This window comes from Eurypyga helias, unplaced genomic scaffold (genome assembly GCF_000690775.1).
Source record: "Eurypyga helias isolate BGI_N326 unplaced genomic scaffold, ASM69077v1 scaffold42502, whole genome shotgun sequence".
NCBI lineage: Eukaryota > Metazoa > Chordata > Aves > Eurypygiformes > Eurypygidae > Eurypyga > Eurypyga helias.
This window is the reverse complement of record NW_010238658.1, coordinates 3,621-30,901: the sequence shown is the minus strand read 5'-3', so window position 1 is coordinate 30,901 and position 27,281 is coordinate 3,621. Positions and strand designations below refer to the sequence as shown.

At 42.7% G+C, this 27,281-nt stretch overlaps 1 protein-coding gene across 1 annotated transcript in view; it reads left to right on the top strand.

Annotated features, from left to right (window-relative positions):
* Window positions 1-25,712, top strand: part of SMARCAL1 (SWI/SNF related, matrix associated, actin dependent regulator of chromatin, subfamily a-like 1) — a 35,131-nt gene extending 9,419 nt beyond the window's left edge. The window contains exons 5-16 of the mRNA XM_010147920.1: window positions 13-193; window positions 1,149-1,299; window positions 2,955-3,113; window positions 4,880-4,945; window positions 13,416-13,556; window positions 18,201-18,419; window positions 19,223-19,293; window positions 21,508-21,610; window positions 22,713-22,895; window positions 23,402-23,502; window positions 25,009-25,105; window positions 25,506-25,712. Coding sequence (XP_010146222.1) covers window positions 13-193; window positions 1,149-1,299; window positions 2,955-3,113; window positions 4,880-4,945; window positions 13,416-13,556; window positions 18,201-18,419; window positions 19,223-19,293; window positions 21,508-21,610; window positions 22,713-22,895; window positions 23,402-23,502; window positions 25,009-25,105; window positions 25,506-25,712 — 1,679 coding nt within the window. The remainder of the gene's footprint in view (window positions 1-12; window positions 194-1,148; window positions 1,300-2,954; window positions 3,114-4,879; window positions 4,946-13,415; window positions 13,557-18,200; window positions 18,420-19,222; window positions 19,294-21,507; window positions 21,611-22,712; window positions 22,896-23,401; window positions 23,503-25,008; window positions 25,106-25,505) is intronic.
* Window positions 25,713-27,281: the final 1,569 nt, after the last annotated feature.

The window sequence follows — 27,281 nt, the reverse complement described above, 5'->3', positions numbered from 1 at the left end:
CGTTCTTTGCAGTGGAAATGTTACAGAGCCTTGCGTCAGTAGAAGTGGAGCCACTGCCCGAGGCAGTAATAAAAGCCTTTGCTGCTCAAATACAGAGATCTACATCACAGACAGACATTCCTGATGCTGACCTTTCAGTAGTGGACTCCGAAATTGTGACGAGCCTCATGCCCTTTCAGCGGGAAGGTGTGAAGTATGTCCTTTTTGCGTGCTGCTAACAGCTAGTCCTTGCTTAGAATTGTGTACTTCATATTAGTGTCCAGGCTGCATTTTTTTCCATGGAGGGCTCCACATTTCTTCCAAGTGGGCACTCTGGGCTCTTGGTTGTTTGGTATGGTATAGTTTGTTTTGTTGCTTTTTATTTTTATGGGTTGTTGGGGTTTTTTTAGAGTGACACATCTATTCTGTTTCTATCTAGAATTCTTCATCATGAGTCAGGAGGAAAGTAGCATTTTGCTAGTCTCATAAAATTGTTCAAATGATACATCTCTGATCTCCCTCTTGTGATTCAGTATGTGCCTAATTGTCATATGATTTTTTAAATTTATTTATTTTGTAAGGTCATTTTTTTCTTTATTTTTCCTCAAAGTGCACCTCTTTCCTTGTTTTTTAAATATTAACTATGCATGGGAAAGTGCCAGGAAATGGGACCCAGGCCCTGAAAGATTTAAAATTACTAATTGTATGTAGAGATAAACTTTTAAATGTCCTTGTCCTCATCATATATGCCTATTAGTTACTGACTTCAAGATGCAATCCAGGGAAGTCTGTACTTACTGGTGTTAAAGTAGCATTGTTAGTATTTTCTTAGCTCAGGCAGGATGAACTCTGGGACAGAACGTGAGTAATATCATGGAAAGAATGTGCTCTAAATAATTGTAAGGTCTTGATACTACTCCTCATATGAAATCAAAGTCTCTAAGGGCTGGTCTGAACCACTTTGTTCAGTAGCTTCAAGCTTTGAGAGATTTGTGAGAGTTCCTCACTTGTGCTAAGAGTATGGGAGAAGAGCCAGGTTTACTGAAGAACCCAGATCTCTACCAGGTGATCCACATTATAGGCTTGGTGATGAGTTGTGCTCATCTTGGCTGCCAGGACAGATGATAACCCATTTCTTGACTCTTACTTCCCTTCTCTACCTTCCAAAGCTTTGCAGTTTCAAGAGAGGGACGTTTACTTCTTGCGGATGACATGGGCTTGGGCAAGACCATCCAGGCGATCTGCATTGCTGCCTATTACCAAAAGGAATGGCCCTTGCTGGTGGTGACTCCTTCTTCCGTGAGGTTTACGTGGGCAGAGGTACTGTGAGCTTGGGCATGTGCAGGTAGTCACTAGAGGGTGTGTGTGATGGTTATGCTGTGTTGCGCTCTACGGTTTAAAATTTTGAAAATATGTATATTAAAGGGAAGAAACTTAAAATTGTATTCGTTTAGAAACTGGAGGTGGGGGGAAATCACTTGGCATTGACTGTATGGTATATGCTTATTTTCTTTTATTGGCCAGGGTTTTTTTTGTGGTCCAGCTAGTCTGTTGGAAAGAGGGAGATGTAGAGAAAGTATCTCCTTTGACCCTCTGTTAACTTTATTCCTGCAAGTCATATGGTTCCAAGGGGACATTTCACTCATCAGTGTCAAAAAAATAGTTGCATTCAAGTGATTGCCTGTTGTACTCAAGCCCTGCATCGCAGTATTTGCCAGTCCCTTGGCTGCAGTAGTAGCCCAGATGCTGGGATTCTTTGCCCTGTCCAAGAGGCTCCGTTCTCATCATCAATGTGTCTGTCATAATACACCTCTGTCCTGTCCACTGTATGCTGCTGACTTCTCTGCGTCCTTTATTAATGTTGATCAGAAGCCCAGGAAAGCTTGTATGGTTGGGAAATGTATCTTGAAATAAATGACTGTCCTGGCTTGTACGCTGAGGCTCTTGGGTTGCTGTAGGGTGGTGAAATGTTCACTGTGGGAAGGTGGTGAGCCAGAGGTTTTAGGTCAGCAATTTCATGCCTGAGCAAGGAGGGGGGTGGGAGTTTAGCTTTCCATGGAATGTTGCATTGATGAGAAGTGTACTGATTGGGATTTGCCGTTTATGTGCTATAACTGGGTTGTTAGAGCCTCTTGGTATGTTTTCATGTCCAGCAGTGCGACCCGCTGTATCCTGGGCCACATCAAAAGAAGTGTGACCAGCAGGTTGAGGGAGGTGTTTCTGAGGTGACGGGGTGAGGCACTGGAACAGGTTGCCCAGAGAAGCTGTGGGTGCCCCCTCCCTGGAAGTGTTCAAAGCCAGGTTGGATGGGGCTTTGAGCAACCTGACTAGTAGGTGTTCTTGCCCATGACGGGAAGGTTGGAACTACATCTTTAAGGTCCCTTCCAACCCAAACCATTATGTGATTCTGTGATTTATTTTGTTTGTTTTTTTCTAGATATTTTAAAAAGGAGAGGTAGTGGAAGAGTTTTTGTTGGTCTGGATGAGTTGTACTTCATCCTCACTGTGGATTAAACATTGCTGTAGTGAGAGATGTTTACTGCTTAGAAATTTGTGTTTCACAGCCTGAGGTTTCCTGTTTTGTTGGAAAACTGAATTTCCCTGTCAGTGGTGGTCACTGCATTCTCTGGCTCTGAGCATAGCTGGTAACACTGTCAGGAGGTTATGAACATTTATACTACAGATCATTTTTTTTCTGCAATAAGAAGCAAGAATACAGCATGTTTGAGCTTTCCTAACTGTGAAATACAGATTTGGCCTTAGAGCCTGTGTTCTGTTCTTGATCTGCACCCTGTTACTAGGGTTGTTGCCTTGGGGAAGGCTCCTTACCCCTACTGTGCTCCCAGCTGATGTCTGCTGGTGGGTGGGTGGCTCCATGTTCTAAGCATTGATGAGAATGCTCTGTGAAGTGCTTTGGGATCCCAACAGAGAACATAAGCACCAGAATGCAATTAATTGCTTTCCTCTTCCTCCAGGCATTTCACAGGTGGCTTCCATCCTTGAGTCCAGGTAGCACCAAGGTCATAGTGACTGGCAAAGACAGCCTAACAGCAGGCTTGATAAACATCATCAGCTTTGACCTCCTCAGCAAGATGGACAAGCAACTTAAGAGCACTTTCCAAGTAGTTATTATTGTAAGTGGTACACTAAAATTTTGAAGTTAATTGCATGCTGCAAATGGGGTAACCTTTGTGTTGTACAGCAGAGAAGTGTGAAGTGGGTCTTATTTATCTTGTAATTGTGGCTGTGATCACAGCTCTCTTCATGAGTAGAAGCAGGAATTTTCTCTGAAGCCTTCTGAGATTGCTAGTTGAGTTTAATTCCTTTTTGATTCCTGAGGCTGTGTTTTCTCTCTTACTGGTTATAGTGCCACTCTGATTTCGTTGTGGTTGGGCATGTCCTCTGCTGGAGAGAAAGGTGTTTAATGTTGTGTGTCAGGGCGATAGTCTTGGAATTGTATCTTTTTAAGGGGATTGGACTTCAGGGTGGTATTAGTGTTTATCCAGTAAACCAGATGACCTCTATGTGGGTAAAGCATCAAAAAATCTCACTTTGCTTGTGTTCCACTGACAATCTGCATTAAGCCTTCTTTGATCACTTGTATCATTTCTTTTGTGAATTACTTGGAAATCCATTTTTTAACCTTTTACAAAGCCATGGTAAAAGGCATTCTTCTAGGTTTCCATTACTAAAAATTCAAAACATCAAGTGTTTCAAATCCAGCTTGGATCAATAGAGACCAGAAGTGTGTACATAGCTTACTATGAGTGTTTGATGTTCTCAGTCTAGTTTTCAGCACACATATGCACCTGTCCCTAAGATCCTGACAATTGGAACATAATAATCCTTTTGTTTCTTAGCATCAGATGGGAATGTGGGAAAGATGGTTCTTTGGAGACCAAACTACTCGTGAAGGAATTTATTTTTTTCTTTTTTTGTTTTTCACCTGCTCACTCTCTGACAAGGCATTCTGTCAGAGTGGAAATGCAGATCGTTACTTGTGTATGCTGGTGCTTGGAGTAAAGGGACTTGGACTCTAGGGCTACTGCTCTGGAACCTTGTACGAGGCCTGAGGTGGTAGGTGTTCTTTCTGTGTGTTTATATGTTCAAATTTGGACCCTGTATATGTTTTTACAGCTGAGAGTAGTCCTCCTGAGTGCTGAGTTCCCTAATTTTATTCCTAATCTTCTTTTGATGGCTGGGAACATTAATGTAGCGTATTTGTTAATCACGAGGGCGAAGGCTGTGCCTGAGAGGCTAAGCAGTTGTATTGTCTTTGCATGCGTGGTTGCTTGCTCATCCACATGTGGAAGGATGAGAATGTACCCTTGGAGGGCACCGATTACTTTTTGTGTCTAAGTTCTGCCTTGCTGCAGCAGTAGAAATGAAGCCTGTTTGGGGGTGATGTCTCAAGTAGGAGGCTATTATCCACCTGGTGAGACCTATCAGCAGAACAGTTGGATCCTAATTAGATTTCTTTTTTTCCTTATTGTTTTCATTAACCCCTTATTTAGGGAAGTGGCACTGTATAGGCCTCCTATGTTTGCTGCATTTAAAGGACGCAGAGGGGCAAATGAGTATCAGTGGTGGAAATAATGTTCCTCTTTCTCCTTCCCGCTCCAGCCCTCTCTGCTCACTTGTTAGTGGTCATTTGAGATTCATAGCTTTAAGGTTTGATTTCTGTTCCATTTGCTTGCAGCTGCAGGTTTGAATGTAGGAAGCCTGCTACTCTCCATGCTCTTTTCATTTGGAATATGATGTGACTCCTAGTGCTTGAACAATCCTCTGGGATGATAGGCTTGTAATATTAGATAGCTGAGAATACTGGGAATTTGTTCTGTAGCCTGCAGTTGGACTGTAGATCAGAACTGTCTTCACTTTCATGCTTGTTTTGTTTCAGGATGAATCTCATTTCCTAAAGAACATGAAAACTGCACGATGCCGAGCTGCCATGCCTCTACTCAAGGTGTGTATGCTGGGTGCCAAACCTCCAGCAGCCAAGGTCAGGCTCCCAGAGCGGTGTTGCTCCTTTTACCAGGTTTAGAAGCCAACAGCTGAATTCTGTTGTACAAGTAGAAATTCAAGTAATGTTGTAGATCCAAGAGCAAAATTTGTCTCTGGCTTAGCCACTGGTTACCATACAAATGGTAGGTGGTAAGACCTAACAGAAGAACTTCAGAGACTCCCTTGATGTAATTGTGGCACTGCCCCTGATTACTGTTATGGTGATGGGAAAAAGGGAATGTCACAGCTCACTGAATGTATTCAGAGGGAGTAGAAAGAATATAGTAGTGTCAGCGTGGCTTGTTTAAAGGAAATAATCATTATCAGTTGCTTCTTGGCAGACAAATCGCTGCTGTATATCTAAGTGACATTACCAAGGTCTCTTCCTTGGCTTTGGATTTGGGCTCTACTCTGTTACTGAAGCCTTGCAATGTGTTTATGTGGCTGGGATTCAGGAGCGCTCCTGCTTGTTAAATGTACAGAACTGGTAGGAAATGGCAGATTGTGAGGTTAGCAAGACAAGTGGCCCACAGAAGGAAGGCAATATTCAATTACGCAATAACAGGACAAAAGTAAATTTTAATGTCTGCCTGTTGTCCTGGGATCAAAGGATCAAACTCTCCCTGGTAGCCTCTAGCAGATTAGAGTTCTGAGTAGTTTCTAGACACTGCAGTGTCTGTACATTAGAATAAGGTAAATGCAGTTTCTCTTCAGCAATGATCAGCAAGTGTACTGATAGAAGATTCGATCTGTGATGGCTTTATAGCAACTGAATTTTATATGCGAGATTCTTAATGGCAAGCTGAAGATGGTTGTCCTTGCATAACTTCATTATTGTCTTTAAAGGCCTGACTCTCGTCTTCTCTTGGCTTTCACTTCAGGCTTTTAATGTTTGGAAACTAAGTAGGAGGTCCAATTTTATGTGCAGTTTGAAGTACAGTAATTAGAGTGTATGTCTGAAAATGGTGGAAAATAACAAATTTACCTTATTGCAAAATGCTCGAGAAGTGGTCTCATCCTCTCCTACTTGTAGCTTTGTAAGGATCAGCTTGTCAAAATTATTTGCAGGCCAAAAGATACGAGAGTGAAAGATGATAGCTGTTCAGCAGAGGTTAATTGCCTGTATGCACTTACTAAGAATTTACAGTTTTAATCTGTCACATTACTGGTCTTAGAGAATTGAGAACTAGTGCTTCTGAAACTGAATTTCAGTATTCTGAAGGCATTAAGAGTTTTGTGTTCATGTCATGCACTATCTCACCTGCAAACAGCATACAGTACCAGATGTTTCATGTTGGATGTTCAGGTAAACTTTATCCTTCTGCTTGCTGACTACAGCTTCTGAAGCAAGTATTTGCTGTAATAGCCACTCTTCTGCCATCCTTTCTTTCCAGCACATCTTTTGCTCTACAACTAGCCCCTTTGGCAGCTTTGTCTTCAGCGGCTAATGAGGGTTGCTGTTTTTACTGCTGGTACGGCACCTCACAGCAATGCTTTCGTATTTGAAAGAACTGGCAAAATATGAGGCGTTTTCATCACTTGAATACTACATTTAACAACTATACTGAGTCATCTTTATAGTAAATAGTCAATGGGGTAAAAATGGGTGATTCTCCCACTCTACTCTGCTCTTCTGAGACCCCACCTGGAGTACTGCATCCAGCACTGGGGCCTCCAACATAAGGAGGATATTAACCAGTTGGAGCGAGTCCAGAGGAGGCCACGAAGATGCTCAGAGGGCTGGAGCACCTCTGCTATGAAACGAGTCTGAGAGAATTGGGCTTGTTCAGCCTGGAGAAGAGAAGGCCCCGGGGAGACCTTATAGCACCTTCCAGTACCTGAAGGGGCTACAAGGAAGCTGGGGGGGACTTTTTACAAGGGCCTGTAGTGACAGGACAAGGGGTAACAGGTTTAAATTGAAAGCGGGGAGGTTTAGATTAGATATCAGGAAGAATTTCTTCACAGAGAGGGTGGTGAGGCACTGGAACAGGTTGCCTAGAGAAGCTGTGGATGCCCCATCCCTGGAAGCGTTCAAGGCCAGGCTGGATGAGGCTTGGAGCAACCTGGTCTAGTGGAGGGTGTCCCTGCCCATGGCAGGGGGGTTGGAACTAGATGGCCTTTAAGGTCCCTTCCAACCCAAACCATTCTGTGATTATATTATTCTGTTTTCAGTATTTTACATGGTACTTTGAGATTATTGATAAAGAAGCATTGATAACCATGCTACTGAGGATGGTGTTCTTGCTCTTTCCTTCCTTATGTTAAAAGGATTAGAGCAGGACTGGGGCTTTTGGAAGAGACCTAAAAAAGCTGTATCCGTAGGCAAGACCTTGATAAGTGCACTGCTTCTGACACCTCAGTCCTTACCTTACAGTCACAGTGTGGAGCCATGCCGGTGCTGTAACCAGAGCCCCTGGAGCCAACTGCGCCTTGTCTGCCTCTGTCTGTTGGTAGCATTATAGTACCTTAAACTTTCTGAAATTGCCATACTTGTCTATATTTCTTTTGAGGTTCCCAGCATCCTAAAACATGAAAACTTATCATTGAACTGTTTTTTGGAGACAGAAAGTTTAAAAAAAAAAACCCACCACCTAAGAAATGTGATCCTTGGTACAAAGATTTATGAGTCCATAATGACACTGGACAGGTCTAAGTTAAAATGTTTCTGAGCCTGAAATGTTTCTGTCACTTCCATCCGTACTTAATGGATTCTTTTTATCTTGATAGAATCTGCTCCTGTGACTTCTCCATTTGAATAATAAGTAAAATATGAAAATAATTGCCAGTATTTAGACAGAACTGCACAATAATCAGTTTAAATCAACACATTCATAATAAAGATGACTTACCTTGGATATTAATTTTGAATTTGCCTTGCTAGACAGCCAAGCTGGATCTCCACCTCTGAAATATTTAACCCATAGTTACAGCATTTAAAGTCTCATTTTAGTTTTAATATTTGACATTGACCGGTTTTCAAAATGAAGTAGTATTTTTAGCCACTCAGTAATAATTCATCTTTTCCGGCTCTCGTATATACTGCAGAGCAGGTGTGGTGTGGAATCGTTAAGCAGAACGGTGTATTAAAACATGTGTCTTGTGTGTCAGTTGGGAACTTTTAGACATTTTTTTTAATATTAAAGCCACAAACTGTGTGTGTGCAGTATTTGGTGTAGTCTTCAGTGTCTCTTGTGACATACTTAACTGTCCTAAATCTCTGTCAGGATAGTAGCTTTGCTTAGGACAGTAAGAAGTGTGACCAGAAGGACTTTTTGGTGTACTTCACTGATGACTGGATGTATGCAATGACAATGCTCACTACCTGTTGGTTTGCCCCAGGTTGTCACTAGTTTAGAGCAGGTACCTAGACATGTTGTGCCCAATTTATTGTCATTGGACAAAACTTTGAGAGGAACAGCACAATTACACAAATGGTAAGACAGGGTGAGCTGAAACAGCAGAAGCAAATTGTTTAGGCCAGATTTCTTATGCCCTTCACATTCCCAGTGGATGTGCAAACTTGTGGGTGTGCAGACTCGTACATGGGGGAGAATGCCTCATCCACCTACATGGAACCAGGTGGCAGAGTTTACACAGTCTGTGTGCATCCCTGCAAAATTACGGAGGCGGATGGATTGAAAGCCATAGTAGAAAACAGTCCTTTGATGTTTTGGCATGTGGCAAAAATCCTGCTTTCAAGCTCAGCCAGCTTTCAGCTGGCTGGTCTGTGCCAGCAGCTGCATGAGACCTGTCCCTAGCTTCAACATCTCTTACAGTACTCGAGGGATAGAAATTCCTATATTCAAAGTTCCTGTGTTCCTTCAAACAAAGTCCTTTTTCCATGCACATCAAAATGAGAATAGCCTCATACTGTTGGGCTTTGGTTGAGTCACCGTTTTCAGCCTTGGCTTGTCCCTGCCCCTCATCAAGAGCTGTGGCAATCCGTAATAGCACCTACTTGTCACCTTGCTGTTTTCTTTAGTCTCATGCTTGGGACGAAGTTCTCCTGGGCATACAGACAACACTGGTTGCTCCCCTTGCCTCTGCCCTCTGTCTGTTCCCCTCAGAGGCAGAAAGTGTCATGGTGTTATGCCTTTTGTAAGCATTTTGTTATTTCCTTCCAAGATTAGACTGGCCCACAGACATGAGCGTAGGAGAGGGAATACACATGCTACCAATATCCATAAAACAGCAAAGCCCCAGGGGTGTAGATGAAGAAGAAACAACAAAACGGAAGTTTTCCACTGATCTGTGGTGGGATCTCTTGGGGACTGGAGTGAAAAGGATTCTACATCCTTTGACCAGCCAAAGTGCTGCATGGTCTTTGTTCTTCTGTAATTGCATGGAGTATTGCAAAGCAGTGGAAACTGGGGGAGGTCCCAATGGAACACGGATGAGTTTTTTTGGAAGCACAATTGTAAGTTTTTAGTGAAGAACTCTGTTAGAAACAGAAATAAAAAGTAGTGTCTAATCAAAGATTCCAGTGGCATGAAATGGTCTTATTCCTGTTGTGCTCCCTATAGGCTTTGTTCCACAACTTTTGGGTAGTATTACTAATGTGATTGTTCCTATTGAGCTGCCGTTCAGGTTAATAGTATGATGCACATCCTGGTGTTTGCAGGGTTAAAGGTCTTTGTTTCTATTATGGAAGTCCAAATACATTGTGTGGCCAGAATCTAATACTCTTTGTGCTTGTTTTAGTAAAGAGATGCTTAAAAATAATAGAGGGAAATAGGTCAATGCTAGAGGTAGAAGGTGAGGAGGAACACAAATATCTCCCTTTCCAGTGGGAAACAAACAGCAGCTGTCTTTAGGTACTACAAATCCATATGGATTGGATAAATAAGCCTTAGCTTGTTGTCACCTGCTGAGAGAAGGAACTTCATCTTGAAATTGGAGAAGCTGTGGGCCCTCAAGGCTGTGTCTTCAGATCTGCTCTTACCTTCCAATTTCCATTCCTTCTCAAAATAAGGAGTGTGTAATTTCCTTCAGTCATAGCTGATTGTTGCCGTTTGATACACATTTTCTGCCTAGGTGTCACTTAAGAATAGAAAAAGGCATTTATATTTTTTGGAATGATCACTGTGGGATCATCTTGTGAAATGCAGAGCCCTACCTTTCTTGCCCAGTTACAGAAACAGACTCCTCAAAACAGCTGCAACCCTTCCCCTTTATTAAATCTTCAGTTGTATCAAGTGATTATTGTATTTTGGCCACTCAGATTTTTCATTTTTCATTACAGAGTAAGCAGGTCAAGTTGACAAAGTAAGCAAAACCTGGGGACACAAGTAATTGTACAGCCAGAACCAGTCACATTTTTTAAAAGTATGTCATTCTGTTAGCATACGGCAGAACTCACGCTGTGAAATTCATTTAAGACAGAGACAGTCATTATATGTTAATGAGGCTCTTTGCGTGTTCACTAATTTCGTTGTGGCATAATCCCCTCTCCTCACCTATGCCCCTTCAAATCAGTCGGGTGCAGGGTTTTGACCTCTGAAGTAAGTGCCATCAGGGATTACCATTTGATACGTTATTCTTCGACTTTCAAAAGTGACTTTTGTAAATGTTGCCAACAGCTGTGGAATTAATTCTTGCTGGTGTATTGTGTGTGAAGTGTAATGCTACAAAGCCACGGTTGTCTTACGTTACTTAGTAAATGAGGGCTACAGAATAGGTCTGCTCCATGAGTCAAGTCGTTGTCAGAGTTCCCTTAAGCAGTGTCCCAAAAAACAACTGTAAGAACAGGCACAAGGATACCTGAGAGAGAGGAGTGCTTTTGGGGATGATTTAACTTCATGCCTAAATGCTAACGAGCAGCTAACGTTAGGTGTCCTATGTGGAAATATGTATCAGTTGATTACAGATCTGGTTTTGCTAGAAATTCCTTGCTGGTCACTGCAGTCTTGTTTTCTGTGCTGCTGCTCTTCCGTATTTTCCTTGTAGACTTCGGAAGAAAGAAGGTAAGCGCTCGCTCTTGACAGCACATAGGAAACAAGAATTAAGCAGTGATCGGGAGAGACTTCTCTGCAGGAGCAAATCTTTATTGGCATCTATTCAAAATGAGTTGCCACTATAAAAAGAGATGGGAATCAAAGCCATTTCTTTCATCCAGAATTTAAGTAAGCCTTCAACACTTAGAAGCTTTCAACACATCTTCCTAGATTTTTTTTCTTCCCCCCCCTTCTTTTCTCTCTTGGGCTCCGTCTGTCATGGATTTTAAAAGTGAAAGGGACCCTTGAGATAATGAGTTAGACCACCTATGTTCACACAGTTTTCTGGGATTAAGTTCTTTGAGTTCTTCACAGCTTTTGTGGAGCTAGTGTCTTTTGAGGGTTTTTTTTTGTTGTTTGGTGGTTTTAAGTTTTTTGTCATTGTTGGTTTTTACTTCTCATTGTTTAAAATGTTTAATTATGGAAGATGTATCACAGCCCTTGGTAAGTGCTTGCAGTGGTTAGATACCCTGTCAGTTCAAAATTAAGTTGCACATAGTAAAGAGGCAGCTGGACAAGTTTAGAATTTAAATGACCTGTAACTTCACCATTCTGTTTTTTGATAACTATTTAGGCACTGTGGAAGGAGCCTGACTAATTGTTTTGACTACTGGGGAATTGGAATATACTGGTGTTCCAGCCTCGTCTCATGTAGCTCCTGGGGAGCAGCCTGCAAAGAAGAGGAGCCTTGGGAGTGGCATAAAACCTTTCAAGACAGTTAGTTTTATGTTGCATTTAGTATGTCCTTGGTCTGGTTTTAGTGAACTTTTCTTGCTTTAGCTTGATCCAGAGTTACTTGAAATGAGCTGTCTGTCGTTGCCTGACTCCCATTGATGTCACTTTCCTAGCACTGGCCTTCTGTTAGTCCAGGTGGAAGAAAATCTGATTTGGAGGTTTCTTGCTCATGTGGGTCTGGCTTGTTTTGCATTTCAGCAGATTTCTCAGGGTGGTGTTAGTTTACTACTCCAAGGCTTCTGCAAGGCCTCAGGTATTGCCTAGGTTCTGCTTGGTTGTCCTCCACTGTTACCTTAATTTTAAAAACTGACCTAATTTCTGCTTTATCACTTTGTTTCCTCATGGGATCCGGTATCTTTGGCCTCTGTCACTCCTCCCTCTTCTGAGCAGCAAAGGCGCCACTGTCTTGTGTGAACTCTCTCTCACCTTCTGACATGTCCAAAGGCTTGACCTCTCCTCTTATTTAGTTCAATAAGTACCCTGCTTTTTTAAATGTTTATGGGAATTGTGTGTTCCTGGTGATGATTGTATTTCCTTCTGATCTGTTTAGCAGAGATGGAGAGAGAAGGCAAGTCCCACTTTGATTACAGCCTCTATATAAATACCTGATAAGGGTCCTGAAATTAATTTCCGGTACCTGATCTGTGAACTCTTTTTCCACCAGGTTTGGTTGGCAAGTGGGTGAATCAACTGAATAGATTTGGGTGACTGGTAGATCTTAGTGAAACGATAAAAGAATTTCATTTTCTTCTTCATTTAAATGTGAATGAGCTGTTGGTACAGGTGTCACTCAAGAACCTCTTTGTTATTTTAATGAACCTGCATTAAACCATGCAGGAAATTAAAAGGCATTTGTAATTTAACTACTATATGTGAATTTACAGCACTAGAAATTCATAGCTCATCTAATAATAGAATTAGATAATAATGGAGGTATGAGGGTAGAAATGCATCTTTGGAGGCTTTTATGTCTATAGCATATTTTTTTTTCCCTACTTTTTAGGAGCACCTGCTTCAGATACGAGTTTCCTACCCCCTTCCCGCCTTCCCTACAACACATGTTTTAGTCTTCTTCCGTGATTCGTATTTATTAACTCATGTTCTAGCATCCAGCCTGCTGTGCCTAGACAGGCTGTCAGGTGGGCATCTTCTGGTCCCACCTCAGGCAGTTTATCTTTCTCTCCTTGCTGGCAGAATTAAAAAATGAAAAAATGAACAGAAAGCAAGGAAAAAAATCCTACTTCTCTGGATCTCTTCTGCTTTTGTGAGGAAGACAGTCTGTTTATGGCTTGCTGTGGCAGGTGTATTGCAAAAGAATTTATTTTGGAGGTGAGGAGGTACCTGAGAGGGTGTGTCATTTTCCTGTGACACCTGGTGCCAAAGGAAATGTGGAGCTAGGCATAAGATCTAGTGGGTGAATGCCAGTTCAAAAAGCACTGTCATAAAAATTGACGTCCTTACAGCATGTGGGTGATGAATAAGAGACAATATGGTCTATCCTGCTTCCTAGAAGTTTTAAGCACTGTCCTTGAGTGTCTTCAGGCAGTGAAAGCTGACAGTGTCTGTGGAAGGGGAAGTACTCTTCCATTCAGGGTGCTTGGACAAGGGCTCTGGGATTTTCTTTCAGGGTTGGAGATGACTTCTTAGCAAGTTCTGCTTATATTGTGAACTGTATAATAACCATGCTCCGTTTTGCTTTCCCAGGCTGCCAGGAGAGTGATCTTGCTTTCGGGAACACCTGCCATGTCACGGCCTGCAGAACTCTACACGCAGATCGCAGCGGTCCAGCCAGCCTTCTTCCCACAGTTCCACTCCTTTGGGCTACGCTACTGTGATGCCAGGAAGGTACTTCTATGGGGGAAGTGGCAGACTGGAACTCTGCAAACAGCAGTTTATTTCAGTGCTCAAAAATATTTACAGAAGAACCTAAGCATTGTCAGTGTATGCCATAAAAATTGTTACAGCTGTTTGTAGGGCTTTTGTGTTTGCCTGCTGTTCCCTGTTTGGGATAGGTAATAATATATGCCAGGTTTCCATCAAGAAGATTCATACTGCAGTACAGAAGAACCTAAGCATTGTCAGTGTATGCCATAAAAATTGTTACAGCTGTTTGTAGGGCTTTTGTGTTTGTCTGCTGTTCCCTGTTTGGGATAGGTAACATATGCCAGGTGTCCATCAAGAAGATTCGTACTGCAGTCTCAAGTCCCCTTTTTCCTAGATCCGAATGCCCACTCTTACTTCTGTAGCTAGCGCAGTGCTGTTCTACACGTGTCCAAATGCACGGGATAGATGTGCAACTCGCTGGCTTTGGTACTTGTATGCTGAGGCTGCTAATTAAAGCAAGGCCACTTAGCATGCAGAATTACGGATACAGAGCTTGAGTTCTGGAGGGTGGCAGCATTCATGTTCGCAAAGGACTTCTTTCCTGGCAGGGGATAAACTTTCTGTTTCTCCATCCGTAGTAGGAATAATATGGAGGGAGAGGGACGCATCTTTTGCTGAGCTTTGTTGTCTTTGTGGAAAGATTTGTGTCTGAGCAGTGTCCAGGGTGCTTCCTAGAGGGAAATGAAGAGATGCAGTTTAATCTTGTTGGTTTTCTGCGGTAAAAAGGAAAGTTGAATTGTACTATGAGAGTCAACAGGCTTAGAGTTTCATAAACCCTTTGAGGGTAAAGTTCTGCATGACAAGTTGTTGCTTCAATTATGAGGCATATGGACCTCAGGTAAGATGTTGAATTGGGTAAAATAAAAAAATTGTTCTGTGTGATCCAGGTTGTAACAGCATATTCTGCATAAATGAGTTTTCAGCTGCAATGAAACTCAGCACAGAGGTCACGGGTCTGTATCTGCTTCCCTTCAAAACCTCTGCAGGGTTTCTGGCACAATTTTGTTTCTCTGACCCACCTCTACTAGACAGTCGAACGTTACTGGTCGTCTCAGTGCTCACCTGGGACATTTTGCTACAGTTAGTGTTAGTAAATAATACAGTGAACCTAGGAAGAATTTGGTTATTTAGGGAAGAAGCAGAGCTGCTGGAAATGAAGAGATGTAGTTAGTATTAGAGGAGAAAATGGGGCTTCTGAATATTGGGTTGCCATAGGTCCGCTCAGCAATGAGTAAATTAAAAGTTGTTTTGATGACTGTAGTTGTTCCCTCCTGTTCCTTTTTTTCAGTTCTAACCTGAGATTGTTTTAGCAGCTACATCCTCTCTGAAGAACTGTTCTGGTACTTCTGCTGTCATTACTTACAGAGGTTCTTTCTGTCCAGAAAGTGGCAGCATTATGAGTGGGGAAGGAATTGCACAGAAACAGAGAGATTTTGCAAGGCTTTTGAAGGATGAAAGGTTCTTTGTAAAAATGTTTTGGTATTAATAATAAATCTGATTGCATTATAAGATTAAATAAAAATTGACAAACCTGAACCATTCGACTTAAAATGAAAACCTGACTACTTTCTATTTGAAGATAATAGATTTTACAATAGAAAATTGCAAATATCTGGCAGATGTGATTAGAAAAGATATAAAAGTTTATCATTGTGTAATTCAACCTCACAGCATCTGTACTCTTAAAAATGCAGTAAGTGAAATGTCACCTGCTTATTTACAAAATATCTCAAGTCTGTTTCCCAAAATACATGCTGTGAATTCATTTTTCAAGCTGGGTGATGTTGGCAAATATTAAATAATTTCTATCTGAGCACATGCTCTGAATTCCTAAGTTTGGCAGCTTCTGCTAACACTGTGATAAGTTTACTGACTCATATAAGATGCTGTAACACTTTGGTAAGAAAATCACAGTTGGAGGCATTTGTTCTGGAATGTTATGGATCAAAGCCAGATGCGTATTTTGGCACAATAAATGTCCCTCTGTTTTCTCTCTCTTTTTCTTCCACAATAGGTTGTACTGAACTATATTTTAATAATTCCTAAAATAATCATCTTTTATATCACTAGCTAGGTGCAGCACACAACTAGCATGTTTCCTTGCTTGCAAATTGTTCCAGCAGCAGTCACCATAAAATAAATACAGTAATCTGAACACAGTGTAGGAGTACTGCCTGTCCGTGCTTTTCAGTATGACTATAGGTAGTGTATCGGCTGTCTGGGCCTTGTTCTCTCAGTTATGATGATGTTACTCTTCTGAAACGAACTGTGCTGTGTGGACACAAAACATACGTATCAGTTGTTTGTTGTGGCAGTGGAAAGTGGGCTGCATGAGTGGAATGAGGTAGCCTGAGGAGAACATCCAGGCCCCGTGGCAGGCCTTGCTTAGCAGCCTCGTCTGTGTTGATCCCCACCGCTTAGCCACTGAGCGGTGTGAGCAGAGGGCTGTGAGGCTGCGTGCAGCACCGGCCGGGTCCTTGGTTCTGTACATCTGCTCTGCTGGGTCCACAGAGCCTGAAGAAGTGCAGAATGGGGCAGAGGGACTGGGGCTCAGCACTGTCAGCTTTCATGCAGCATGTCTAAAGCTAATAAACCCAGATGGACCTGAGCCACTTTTTCACGGACCTCAGGGATGTGTCTGCATTGCACTCCTGGTTTCAGGGAAGCAGAGCAGTAACACCCATGTTGGTGTTTTGAGGGCTTGGCTTAGATCCAGGTGAGCTTATTACCTCTAGCTGCGTACCGGTGTGCTGTTGCCAGAGCCAAACATTTCACTCTACAGGATCCAAACTGGCTTTATATCTAGGTTTTGAATTGTTTCCTGCTTTAATGAACCAACTATAGATAATCAGATAGTACTATAATTATGCAGGAGTGGATTAAGACAAGTGAGTTTTAACAGTGGCCATAGGTGCCAGAATCTGAAGTCAGACCGTACCAGGACAACACACCTCTTGGAAAAATTCACATCAGTGCAACAGCAGTAGAATCGCAGATTATCCTGTTATGCCTCAACTCAAAGTAGGAATGCTCATTTTCAGATATCAGAGAGGTCGTAAATGCCTATGAGCTGTTTGATTCCTCCTGTTTCTGTCTCGTACCAAGTTCTCATCCCTGTTCTGTCAAAGCACCATCCCTTAATACAGTCAGTAACGTGACTAACCTCATGGCTGGTATGATTTATATTTTGTCTCATGCATTCTACAGGAGGATGGAGTTTGCAGTGAATACTTTGGAGCATTTTCCTATTTTACTTCCAGTTCTGTGTTGCAGCACATTTCTCTTGGGGAAGGAAAATAAAAGAAATATGAATTTTTAAAGTTAAATCTATTTTAGCAATTAATGTGGTGCAGTGAGAGTGGAGCAGCAGATAGAATGGGTTGGTGCTGAGGCTGCTCACATCTCCTTTATGTGCAGTTCAGGAGGGTGTATGTCTACATATGTAGGGGTTACTTTGGGTGATTGTTCTAAGAGATGGTATTTTTGGCTTTTTTTGGTGACGCTGACAGTAAGGCTTGGAATTAGAGCTGTGAAGAAGATTCCCACACACACCCCTTGGTTTTCAGTATTACTGTAGCTGTATTTCATATGCTTATTTGTGAAACTTCAGAAGAAAGGTACCTCTTTAACCTTTAAGTCAGCATAAGAACCTTACTGGTCTGCTGTCCAAAAGAAAGTTCTTTAAAGATGTTTCTTTTGAGGGACGTACCAATTTTGATGCCATTGTTTGTCAGCTTCGTTGTTCTTTCCGGAGAACAAATGATAGGCTGTGGGGTTAGTAGTAGAAGTGATGTGCTGAGATAATTGACCAGATGCATATTGTCTGCACACAGGATCTTGGAGGATAGGGCAGGTTCAGAGGCAAGTGCTTCAAGGAGGAGTAAACGAATGGTTTGTTCAGAGGAGCTTTGAAGTGATGATGCTTTAAAGAGACAATGCTTGGAGTGATGTATTTCGGGCCACAATTTATTTATGGTTTGCTTGAGCCTGAGCCAAACATGGTAATGGCAGAAACAGGTTATGTCAGGAAGCAGATCAAGAGAAGGGTCACAGTGGAAAGCAGGCAATTTTGACCTAGCATTTACTAGGTTTGTCAGACAAGTGTAACAGCTCTGTGAAGGCATTTGGATTAAACATGTTTGCCCTCATGCTGTTAGAAAAGGTATTTGTGTGTGTGTGTGTGTGTCTCTCTCTCTCTGCTGAAAGCTGAGGTAAATGTGTGCGCACAGAACTGCAGAGAGTTCTGTTGGACTGCTCGAAGCTGCAAGAGGAGAGCAGAAATGGCTGTGTGAGGATGACTACTGGGGCATGGTGCTGTGGTAGGGATCCCTACCATTCTGTGGAGTCTTCTTCCCTGCACCTCCTGGAGCACTTGTAGACAGGAAAAAGGGAAATTTATAAGTAACCTTCTCACGTTGGGTGGATTAGTTTGTATGCTTCTATATTTTTGCCATATTTGTCAAATCTGTCTTCAGACTGACCATTAAGTTCTTGTCTTGTCCGGTTTGCCTGGAAGTTTATTGTGCTCTTGGATCGCCTGCAGACCAGAAGAGTCAGTCTTAGAATTCGAAGTTTGACACCGCTAACCGCTTTGATCTTTCCCAGATGCCGTGGGGTTGGGACTACTCCCGATCATCCAACTTAACCGAACTGAAAATTTTGCTGGAAGAGTCCATCATGATCCGACGTCTGAAATCAGATGTGCTTTCCCAGCTTCCAGCAAAGCAACGCAAAATGGTTGTGGTGGCTCCTGAAAACATGAGTGCAAAGGCCAAAGCTGTCTTGGCAGCTGAAGCAAAGAAGATGGCCAAAGGATATGAAAGTGTAAGTCAGAAACGATTTTCATGACGAGCCACGGGTACTTCAGGTACCTTAATTTAAAAACATCAGTGGATAAACAGTACCTCTGAGTTCCAGGGAAGGTCAGAGCCACACCTCGTATGAGGGCGCAGTGGAAGGCTGTTGAAGGCACAGTTTATAACGCAATCAAAACAGCTCAGCTTTTTTTCCTTTTGAATTCTGTGGTCTACTTTGTCTGTTTGTGTGAAGTACCGTTTCCTCTCTTTTTTTTTTTGATTCTCGTTAGTCCTTTCTTAATTGTCTTTCGTACCTCCTGCCTCTGGACTGACTCTTCTGACTTGCCTTGTAGACCCATTTACCCTATGAACACAGCCTTGTTGGAGCTGCGTTGTGAACACGGCAGTAGCAGCAGACAAAAAAAGTGAAGAGTGTATTTTTGCCTTTTTTTGTATGTTTTTCCTGCATGGATAGCAAACGCGTGTTCTAAGCTCCTGGATTGCTAATGCAGTTCTGCAGCAACTTACGAGTTTTTCCTTGCCATTTTAGTTAGGAAACACTTACACGACTAAAACTACATTTGTAGTATGCCTGTCATCCAACTTGTAGGAGATGAGTAGGAGGGGAGGTGTCAGAAATAGGAGTGTGTGAGTATCTGCCATACCCAGTGGCTAGTAGCAGACTTCCCTCTGCAGTCCCCTTTTGTAGTTCATTTTTAGGCTGATTTTTTTCCTAGCAAAGTTTTTATTGGCAGCCTCAGACATCTCAGATCTGTAAACAGGGAGGAGAAAAGGCATTTCTGAGACTCTCATTTATCTTTCTCTCTACAGAAACAACAAGAGAAGGAAGCTCTTCTCCTCTTCTACAGCAGAACGGCAGAAGCTAAAATCCATTCAGTTGTGTAAGCTGCATGTTGTTGTTTCATTCTTGCCTAGTAAAACGCGTTTTTCCGCTGAGAACAGGAAAATGGTGCCTTAGAGATAACAGTGCAGCGACATGAAGCATAGCCTCAAGCCTGCTTAGAAAAAATTGATTTTAATTACAGTGCGCTAAGCATTTTCTTCTCTCAGAGTTCCTAGACTGAATAAGTCTTCTGATTTCATTCCAGATATGGATCTAAACTGTCATTTGAACCATCTAAAATCACTTGGTGTTTGGGATTTGGATCAAGTTCCCTGGTCTGGACCCTATTTCAGTTTAAGGAGCAGGGGAGTAATGAAACTAAAAGCAGCAACAGAATTTGAGAAAACAAATGCTGCAGTCCTGCTGCAGCAGGAACCCTGAGCCAAAAAGCTTATGAGATGGACTGAGCTTTCATTGTAGGATGCTCTAAGGATGTCACAGCTCCTACTGAAGTTCTTGGCTCTTCCACAGAGCTCACGTGGGACCTCAGTAGTGAGTTTTCTATCATAGGTGCGCTTTTAGCTCTTATCTTCCCTAGGAATGATTTCCTTCTGTGACTTTCCATGCCCTTTCATCCTTAGCCTTTTGCTGGGATTGCAAAGGAATTGCTGTAGGTCGTATGGCATGACTTTTTATTAAATAGTATGCTAATAACATGAAAACAGTTTACTTTTCCACAGCCCTCTGAATGTAAGGACCAGCTGATGTGCGCTGTGTGACTTCACAGTCTCAGACCTTGATGCAGAATCTGCCTGTTTGGCACAGAACTGCACTCCAGGGTCTCAGCACTCATTTCTGTAGAAGAGTTTCTTCCTTTTATGTTAGTGAACAGTTAGAAGACTTTCTTCCTTTTATATTCAGTTGCAAGCGTGAACTGAATATAAAGCCATAAAGTGCTGTTTACTTGACTCCCTGGTAGGAACTAGAACTAGTCTGGTGTTTTGTTTTTTTTTTTTCTCAGGGCTTAGTATCATTTAAAATACCACTTCTTATAAGCTGCTCATGTACAGTACCATCTAGCTAATGATGCTGTCCTGTGATCATCAGCACTTCCCATGCTGACACCCCCCTTGATGACACTGTCTTCCATTGCTTCCATTGAAACGACTAGCCATTTGTTAAATGCAATATAGGAATGAGATAGAAAGTAAATGTAACGTGTTGGCCTCCGCTTGCTACGCTGAATGTTCACTTTGACATATGTTTTGCTTTAAATTCTAGTGATCCCCCTTCCTCCCAGATTTCTTTGTTAAATGATATTGTCACATATTGGGAAACTGAACATCACAGAGCCCTGGGAGCTGTCTGCAAAGCACTGATAATCTCTTAATATAGCGCTGAAAATCCCGCTTGGTGTTTTCTGGCAGTTGCTGCTGACCTAAGCTGTGTTGTATTTAGCAAAGAAAAAGGTATTCCTGATCTTCGCAACAACATTGCTATTCCAAACAAAAGATGACATTTGTATCATCTCTTCTGATAGCTGTTGCTATACTTAGGTACAAATTTTAGGTGTTTTTCAGGCTCCAGTTGACCTGATTGTTTCACAGGTTACTACATAGAAATGGGTTCGGTAGCTCAGCTATTAGTCCATGGCAAAAGGCAGATGTTTTCATTTAATTTACACTGTTTAACTGCCTTTAAAAGGAATCTTGTTACCTTTCATTGGTCATTAGCCTGTATGCATACGGATAATTCCTAGAAAGAGTTGATGTAGTTAGATTGTTAAGCTGCAGTAAATTGCCAGTGTGAACCCTTGCAAGAAAAGCTACTTTTAGGATACTCTGATGCATGCATTTAGAGACCTTTTCTTCTAAAATAAAAACAATCCTGAGTATGCATAGAAAGGATAATGGCATACAGATTAGCTCAGGGTGTTGTGACTGTGCAGAAGTTAGAAATGCAGAAGGGTGAATGAGATTGGTCTGGGATGTCATGTTTCAAGTAGGATATAATAAATTGATAGATACACGATATAAATGTAGCAACTCTCCAGCTGGGGTGAAGAAAACGAGTGGATTTTCCTGCAATATCTTTTTTAATCTGTAGGAGGCTTGACTTGCTACTTGCATTTTACTGCAGCATTTTTATGCTAGCCTGTTTCCTAATTTCTGTGTATGGATGAGCAGTATCTTTATAAAATTTGTTGTGAACAAAGCCTGTATTATCTCAGCACATAATTTATAGTTTAGGGGTTTCTTTCTCTTTCGTGTAGAGAATATATCTTGGAGTTACTGGAACGTGGGAATGATAAATTCCTGGTGTTTGCTCATCACAAGATAGTGCTGGATGCAATAGTTGCAGAGCTGGAGAAGAAAGTAAGTAATTGACTGAGTCATCTTAGCTTTATCACTGTTCCAGCTTCAAAGCTGTTTAAGAGCTCCCCGGAGTTATGGCTGGCCAGCTGGTTTTGCTGGGTTAGTGGCAGAGATGGTTTCTACTTCTCAGTGTGCACTGAGGAAACTGAGTTGTCGAGGTGAAGCCCTCACAGGATGCACTCTGTATTAGCTGAATGGTTTTTGTTGTATTTAACGTTCTTTAAACTCCATTGTCTGCCCTGTCTGTGAATTCTTGGAGGAGTGTTACCTTGCATGGCCATCTCTACTTTGGCCTTCAGGCTTTCCTCAGAGCAGGAGAATGTAGCAACCCAAGTGCAGCTATGGCTGCCTTTCTTTATCTCTGTGATGCTCTTACGTTTTTGAACGGGGATACTGTAGGGAGACTTGATAGACCTGCCAATCATCTCTCTGACTTCAAAAGTGCTTGGCTAATTACTCATGTGAGACTTCCATGGATGCCCCCAAAGCGCTCTGGGTTGTGCTGGGGCAGTGTGAAGAATAGTTTAAGTTAGTATTATTAATATTAACATTCCAAAGTATGAACCATGGTGGCAGTGGTGACTTTGCCTCGGTGACAGCATCCTCCAGTAGAGCAAGGAGGTTGAACGCTGAAGAGTTATGGCCCTGCATCACCCAAGCCTGTCACGTCTCCTGAGCCTACCACTGAGATGTGTGTGATCCCATCTTCTCCCTCACAATCGGGACGATTTAAGGAGGCTGGGGAGGCTGTAGTAGCTGTAGCATCAGCACACAGACAGTGTTCAGCTTCGTATTAAACCAATTGCCTTTCCACTGTACCTGAGCTCTCAGGTTGTTGCTGTCCTTCTGTTGCTCAGGACTGGTGGGAGAGCAACGGACATAAGAGCAAGTCGTGCATTGTGAGCAGAGCGGGGGTACTTTACCTGCTGAGCTACAGTGCCTCTGCCTTAACGATGAGGAAAGGTCTTCAAAATAAAACTGTTACCTTTTTACTTTCCTGGTTCTGCCATGGGGAAGGGAAACAGAATCTACTAAAACATGTAAGGAGGATATGGGAAAGGGGACACAAGGCCTCTAAAAAACATTTTCTCCCTCTTCACAGCATGTTGAATACATTCGCATTGATGGCTCCACGCCTTCAGCAGAGCGGCAGTCTCTGTGCCACAAGTTCCAGTTCTCAGAGAAGCAGGTTGTGGCTGTCCTGTCCCTCACTGCCGCAAACATGGGCCTGACGTTGTCTGCTGCCGACCTGGTGGTGTTTGCAGAGCTCTTCTGGAATCCAGGGGTATGTGCCCTGGAGGGGACAGGGGTTGGATGCCCCATGGAGAGCAGAGACATTGGCGCTTAGGAGGAGATGTAATGGGCAGGGGACATTCTGCAGGGTTCTAATTTCTCTGATGGCTTCTTGTCTGCGCACCTCCAGGTGCCAGGACTAGAGTCAGTGAGGGTGGCTACACAGCTTGCTGGCTGGAAAATATGGCGTGAAAGGGAAACATGCTCCTGTTTCTTAACTTGACAGAGCTCTCCACAGCTTGCCCAGCCACAACCTGAAAGGGTCCATTGTCAGTGTTGACCCTCTACTTCTGAAAAATGCTCAGTGCCTTTTGGGAACCCAGTGCACCAGATGACTTTGTGGCTTAGTTTGTGTTTGAGGGTGCAGGTGTTAACTGGACCCAGATAAGAAATAGTCACTAAGCACAAGAACAAGATCTCCCTGTTCTTTGGTGCTTACGCTATTTCTTAGATGTTTCAGCGCTCACTTGGTTTTCTTTGTCATGTTTTTACATAAAGATTTTGATCCAAGCAGAAGATCGGGCACATCGAATTGGACAGACCAGCTCCGTCAATATTCACTACCTGGTGGCTAAAGGCACAGCAGATGACTACTTATGGTAAGAAGCAAGAAAGACACTTTGCTTCTCCTGCTTCCTGTTTTCACTGTTTGTTACGCATGTGATGTAAGGTGTTTAATGTTAGTGCTGATTTCCACAGCCTGTTAGGAGAGGAGCAGTAAGTGCCAGTCAGGGCTGCTGTGAGCTGGTGTCACGGCCTGGCCATAGCGGACATAAGTGGACAACAAGCAGGAGGAATGAAAGTAGTTATCTGACAAAGAAAGGCTGTTGAGGGAAATTCTGGGGGAGTTGTTGCATCTAAAAACTTCTCAGTCTCTGTATAAGGAGAAGGAATTGTCTTAGATAAGGCCCGTTATGTGCTGGGCTGCTGTAAAGTGCCGAGTCCTTTCAAGCAAAGTCAGCAGACGCTGGCGATGATTTCGTGTATTGTGGATCAGGTCTAAGGAGCAATACGGCTGCTGAGTGCTTGGACAGGGAGCTGTGGAGGAGGACTGCACTGTTGCTTTCCTCTTGCTCTGCAGTGAACCCTTCAGATGCATTAAAAAAGTGCTGCTGACCCTCCTCTGGAGAGTTGTGACCTGAGCTTTTTTGGCTGCAGTGAGAGCTGTCAGTGGACACTGGTCCTTGGGGCTGGGGAAGGGGAGGATCTGAGGAATCCTTAGTGCTGCAAGGGAACTGACCTGCAAATGATAAAAAGAAATTATCCACCAGCTGGTTCATTTAGAGTCCAAAATTACATCTTTATTACCTTGTTTAAAGGAACAAGTGAACTAAGTGAACTTGTGCTGTTCCCAGAATATCATGATGGCAAATAATTACAACCCTACAATGCGGGGATCTGGAAACTGATGCATCGCCCACGTTTCATGGGAAGTTAATGACAGTAATTCTGCCTTTATTTGTGAAATGCTGTCCATGCAGTCATGAATGCTTAATGGGAAGGAAATATGGCTCTTCAAAGAAGGGCAGTGCCATCCTTTTTAAAGGCAAGAAAAAGAACAAGGAAAGGCTATTCGGTAAACGCATTAATTGTGCTGTGGCCTTTGCTTCTTTCCAAGTGTCCAGTCTGCAGACGTGGTTTGGACCTCTCAGCCTCTTAGACCAGTGATAGATTCTTCCTCCTGCAGTGCATCAGGAGATACACTGGAAACGCTGATTTGTTTGATGGGGATTGCCACTGCTTACCTTGGAGACCGGACATGGGCTGCTGGGACTCCCTTTAGCTGCATCTTCTTCTGACTTCATACCTTTGGTGTTCCCTCAGTCAACTAGTTTCCCTATTGGATATGTGTGTTCTCCAAATATTTATAACCTGAAATCCTCTTCTTTGTTACTTATTTAAATTGGATTGATACTTACTTAAAATGTATCGAATGATAGCTAAGACAGCATACAGTCATCATAAACAGGTTAAGGGACGAACAAGTTTTGGTACAAAAGCTGTCTTTATACCCGTTACCTTTTTTTCATCTAAACATAGTAAATGGCACAGTGTCCTTGCATGGTATTTTCTTCCTTTCAGTAATATCTGTTCATCTTTCCTAGGCCAATGATTCAAGAGAAAATTAAAGTGCTGGGGGAAGCTGGTCTTTCAGAAACTAATTTCTCCAAAACAGCTGAATCCGCTAATTACTGCCCTAAGGTAATTGACCTGAAAGGATATTGATGGTCCCTGTGAGAGGCTGAATGGACTTTGGCTTGTGTTCGTGGTGATTGGCAGGCTGACCTTGCACCTGCTCTGCCTTTAATGCCACGGACCAGATTCTACAACTCCTCCCAGGGTCCGTAATCTTGACTTGGACTCTCCAAAGAGAGTTCCCAAACCTACTATACGCAAGGAGCTGTGATGGCCTCCATAGCATAAATATGTCTCTGAGATATATTTATATGCTTATTATATGTTTATCTGTATGTGTGCTATGCATATCATATGATACATATACACGTGTGTGCTCTGTCTCGGGGGAGCACCCTCTGACTGTTGCTCACTTGGTTTTTATATGACAAGGTGTATGCAGATTCTTTCTGTTCTGATCTCTCAGTCAGATCCAAAACAGAAGACCATCTATGACCTCTTCCAGAGGACCTTCTCTGAGAGCAGAGATGACACTGATGAAGCTTTGCTTTTGGAGGCAGCTGATGCTTGCTACAAGTTCGACTCTGGCAGCACCTTGCAAGATACAGAAGGAGAGACATGTTCAGTGAGTCCCCCCAGAAAGCGGCGTACGGAGGAGTTTTTTAAAGTGTAATGGTGACAGCGAAAGAGACAGTGGAGGTTTTTATTTTTAATTAAAAAAGAAAAAAACCAAAAGCAATCAAGTATTTTTTGAATTTTCAAAAATAAAAGACTCCAAGTTTTCTGTATCTCTATTACATTTCATCTCAAAGGATGAGAAAGCCATCTGAGAGTGTGACAGACAAGCAGAGCAAACCTGGCAGCCTGCAGGTTTTGTAGTCCTGGTTTTGCTGATGATGGAACGGCCACGGCCAAGTGGCATGCTGCTTTGTTTCAGGACGTCAGGGTCCACAGTTTTTTTTGTTTAAAAAGTAGATAATGGTTGTCTGTGCACAAGGCAGAACTGAAAACTAACTTCTCAGCAGCTGCAGAGTGCTTTTAACGTTCAGTCTTCCATCTCCAAGAATTTTAGCCTGTATTCACAGGAGTCAGTTCACTGGCAAAATCTGGCCCTTACTTGGGTCACTCACAAACTGGCTCTCTGCTGTGCAGTTTGGCAGTGAGGAGAAAAGATCCAAACAGATCTTGTTTTGTGGAGGAGAGGAGGGAGAGCCCCAGATTTCTGTCTGTGCAGAGCAGTCAGCACCTTGAAATTAAGCAGAAGAACTGTCTGCTAGGAGGTGTGTGTTGCCTGTTAGGCATGTGTCTGCCTGAGCACACTGATCTCTGGCCTTATCTGCTGAATCTTAGGACCTGCTCCATGGCACATGCTTCTTGTGGTAGTAGAGGGTGAAGCTTGTGCTGAGTGCCAGGGGTTAAGCCTGGCTGCTCAGGAAGAGTGTGTGTGTGTGTGTTTTCTTTAAGACTTGAGACTGATTTCCGCAGATCAGTGAGGAGAGGGTGACGTGCAGAGATTTGCTCTTGTTTTGTAAGAAACCGATTCTGGACTGAACTGTTTAAATAAAAAGTTGTTTAAAGTCGTGTTTCCCAAGCTTTTAGTACTTTTTCTATTTTAGAATTTCATCTCCCATTTGGACCTTAAGCTTGAGAAATATGTGATGCAGTGGAAATATTAACATTTTAAAAAATATTTACAATGGCTGAAGGATAGGTCTTTTGGGGGACACTTGCTTTTGTGCTTTCTAAAATGCATCAACTTTCAAAAGGGAGACTCCCATGATACTTTGCTTATAGATAATCAATAGCTCTGCCTTTAGTCATTTAGACGGGTACCCTAGGACCTGTTATTTGCTCGCATTACAGCTCTGTGCAGGTTACACTGAGAATGCAGAAAGCAGCACTGTTGCTTGATGCAGTGATTAAAATGCCTGTTTTCAAACTGTGACAGTCTCTCTGATCCTCTCAGCCCTGTGAACTGGGAGACCTGAGCTCCCAGCCCCAGCGCTGCCCGAGCAACACCGCTCTTTGGTTCCTTTCCAGGAGGTTGTGGCGCAGTCACTGTCCCTTGGGCCTTATTCCACTTCACGGTGGTGATGCCTTTGCAAAAATTCTAGAGGCCACTTCTGATGTGGGCTTGATGTAAAGGCAAATGGCTCTGTTTATCATAAATGGGCTTTTCAGATATCTCTGCATGGTCATCTTTATTTTTTGTGTGTTACTGCCAGTGTGGTGTACTGTGATC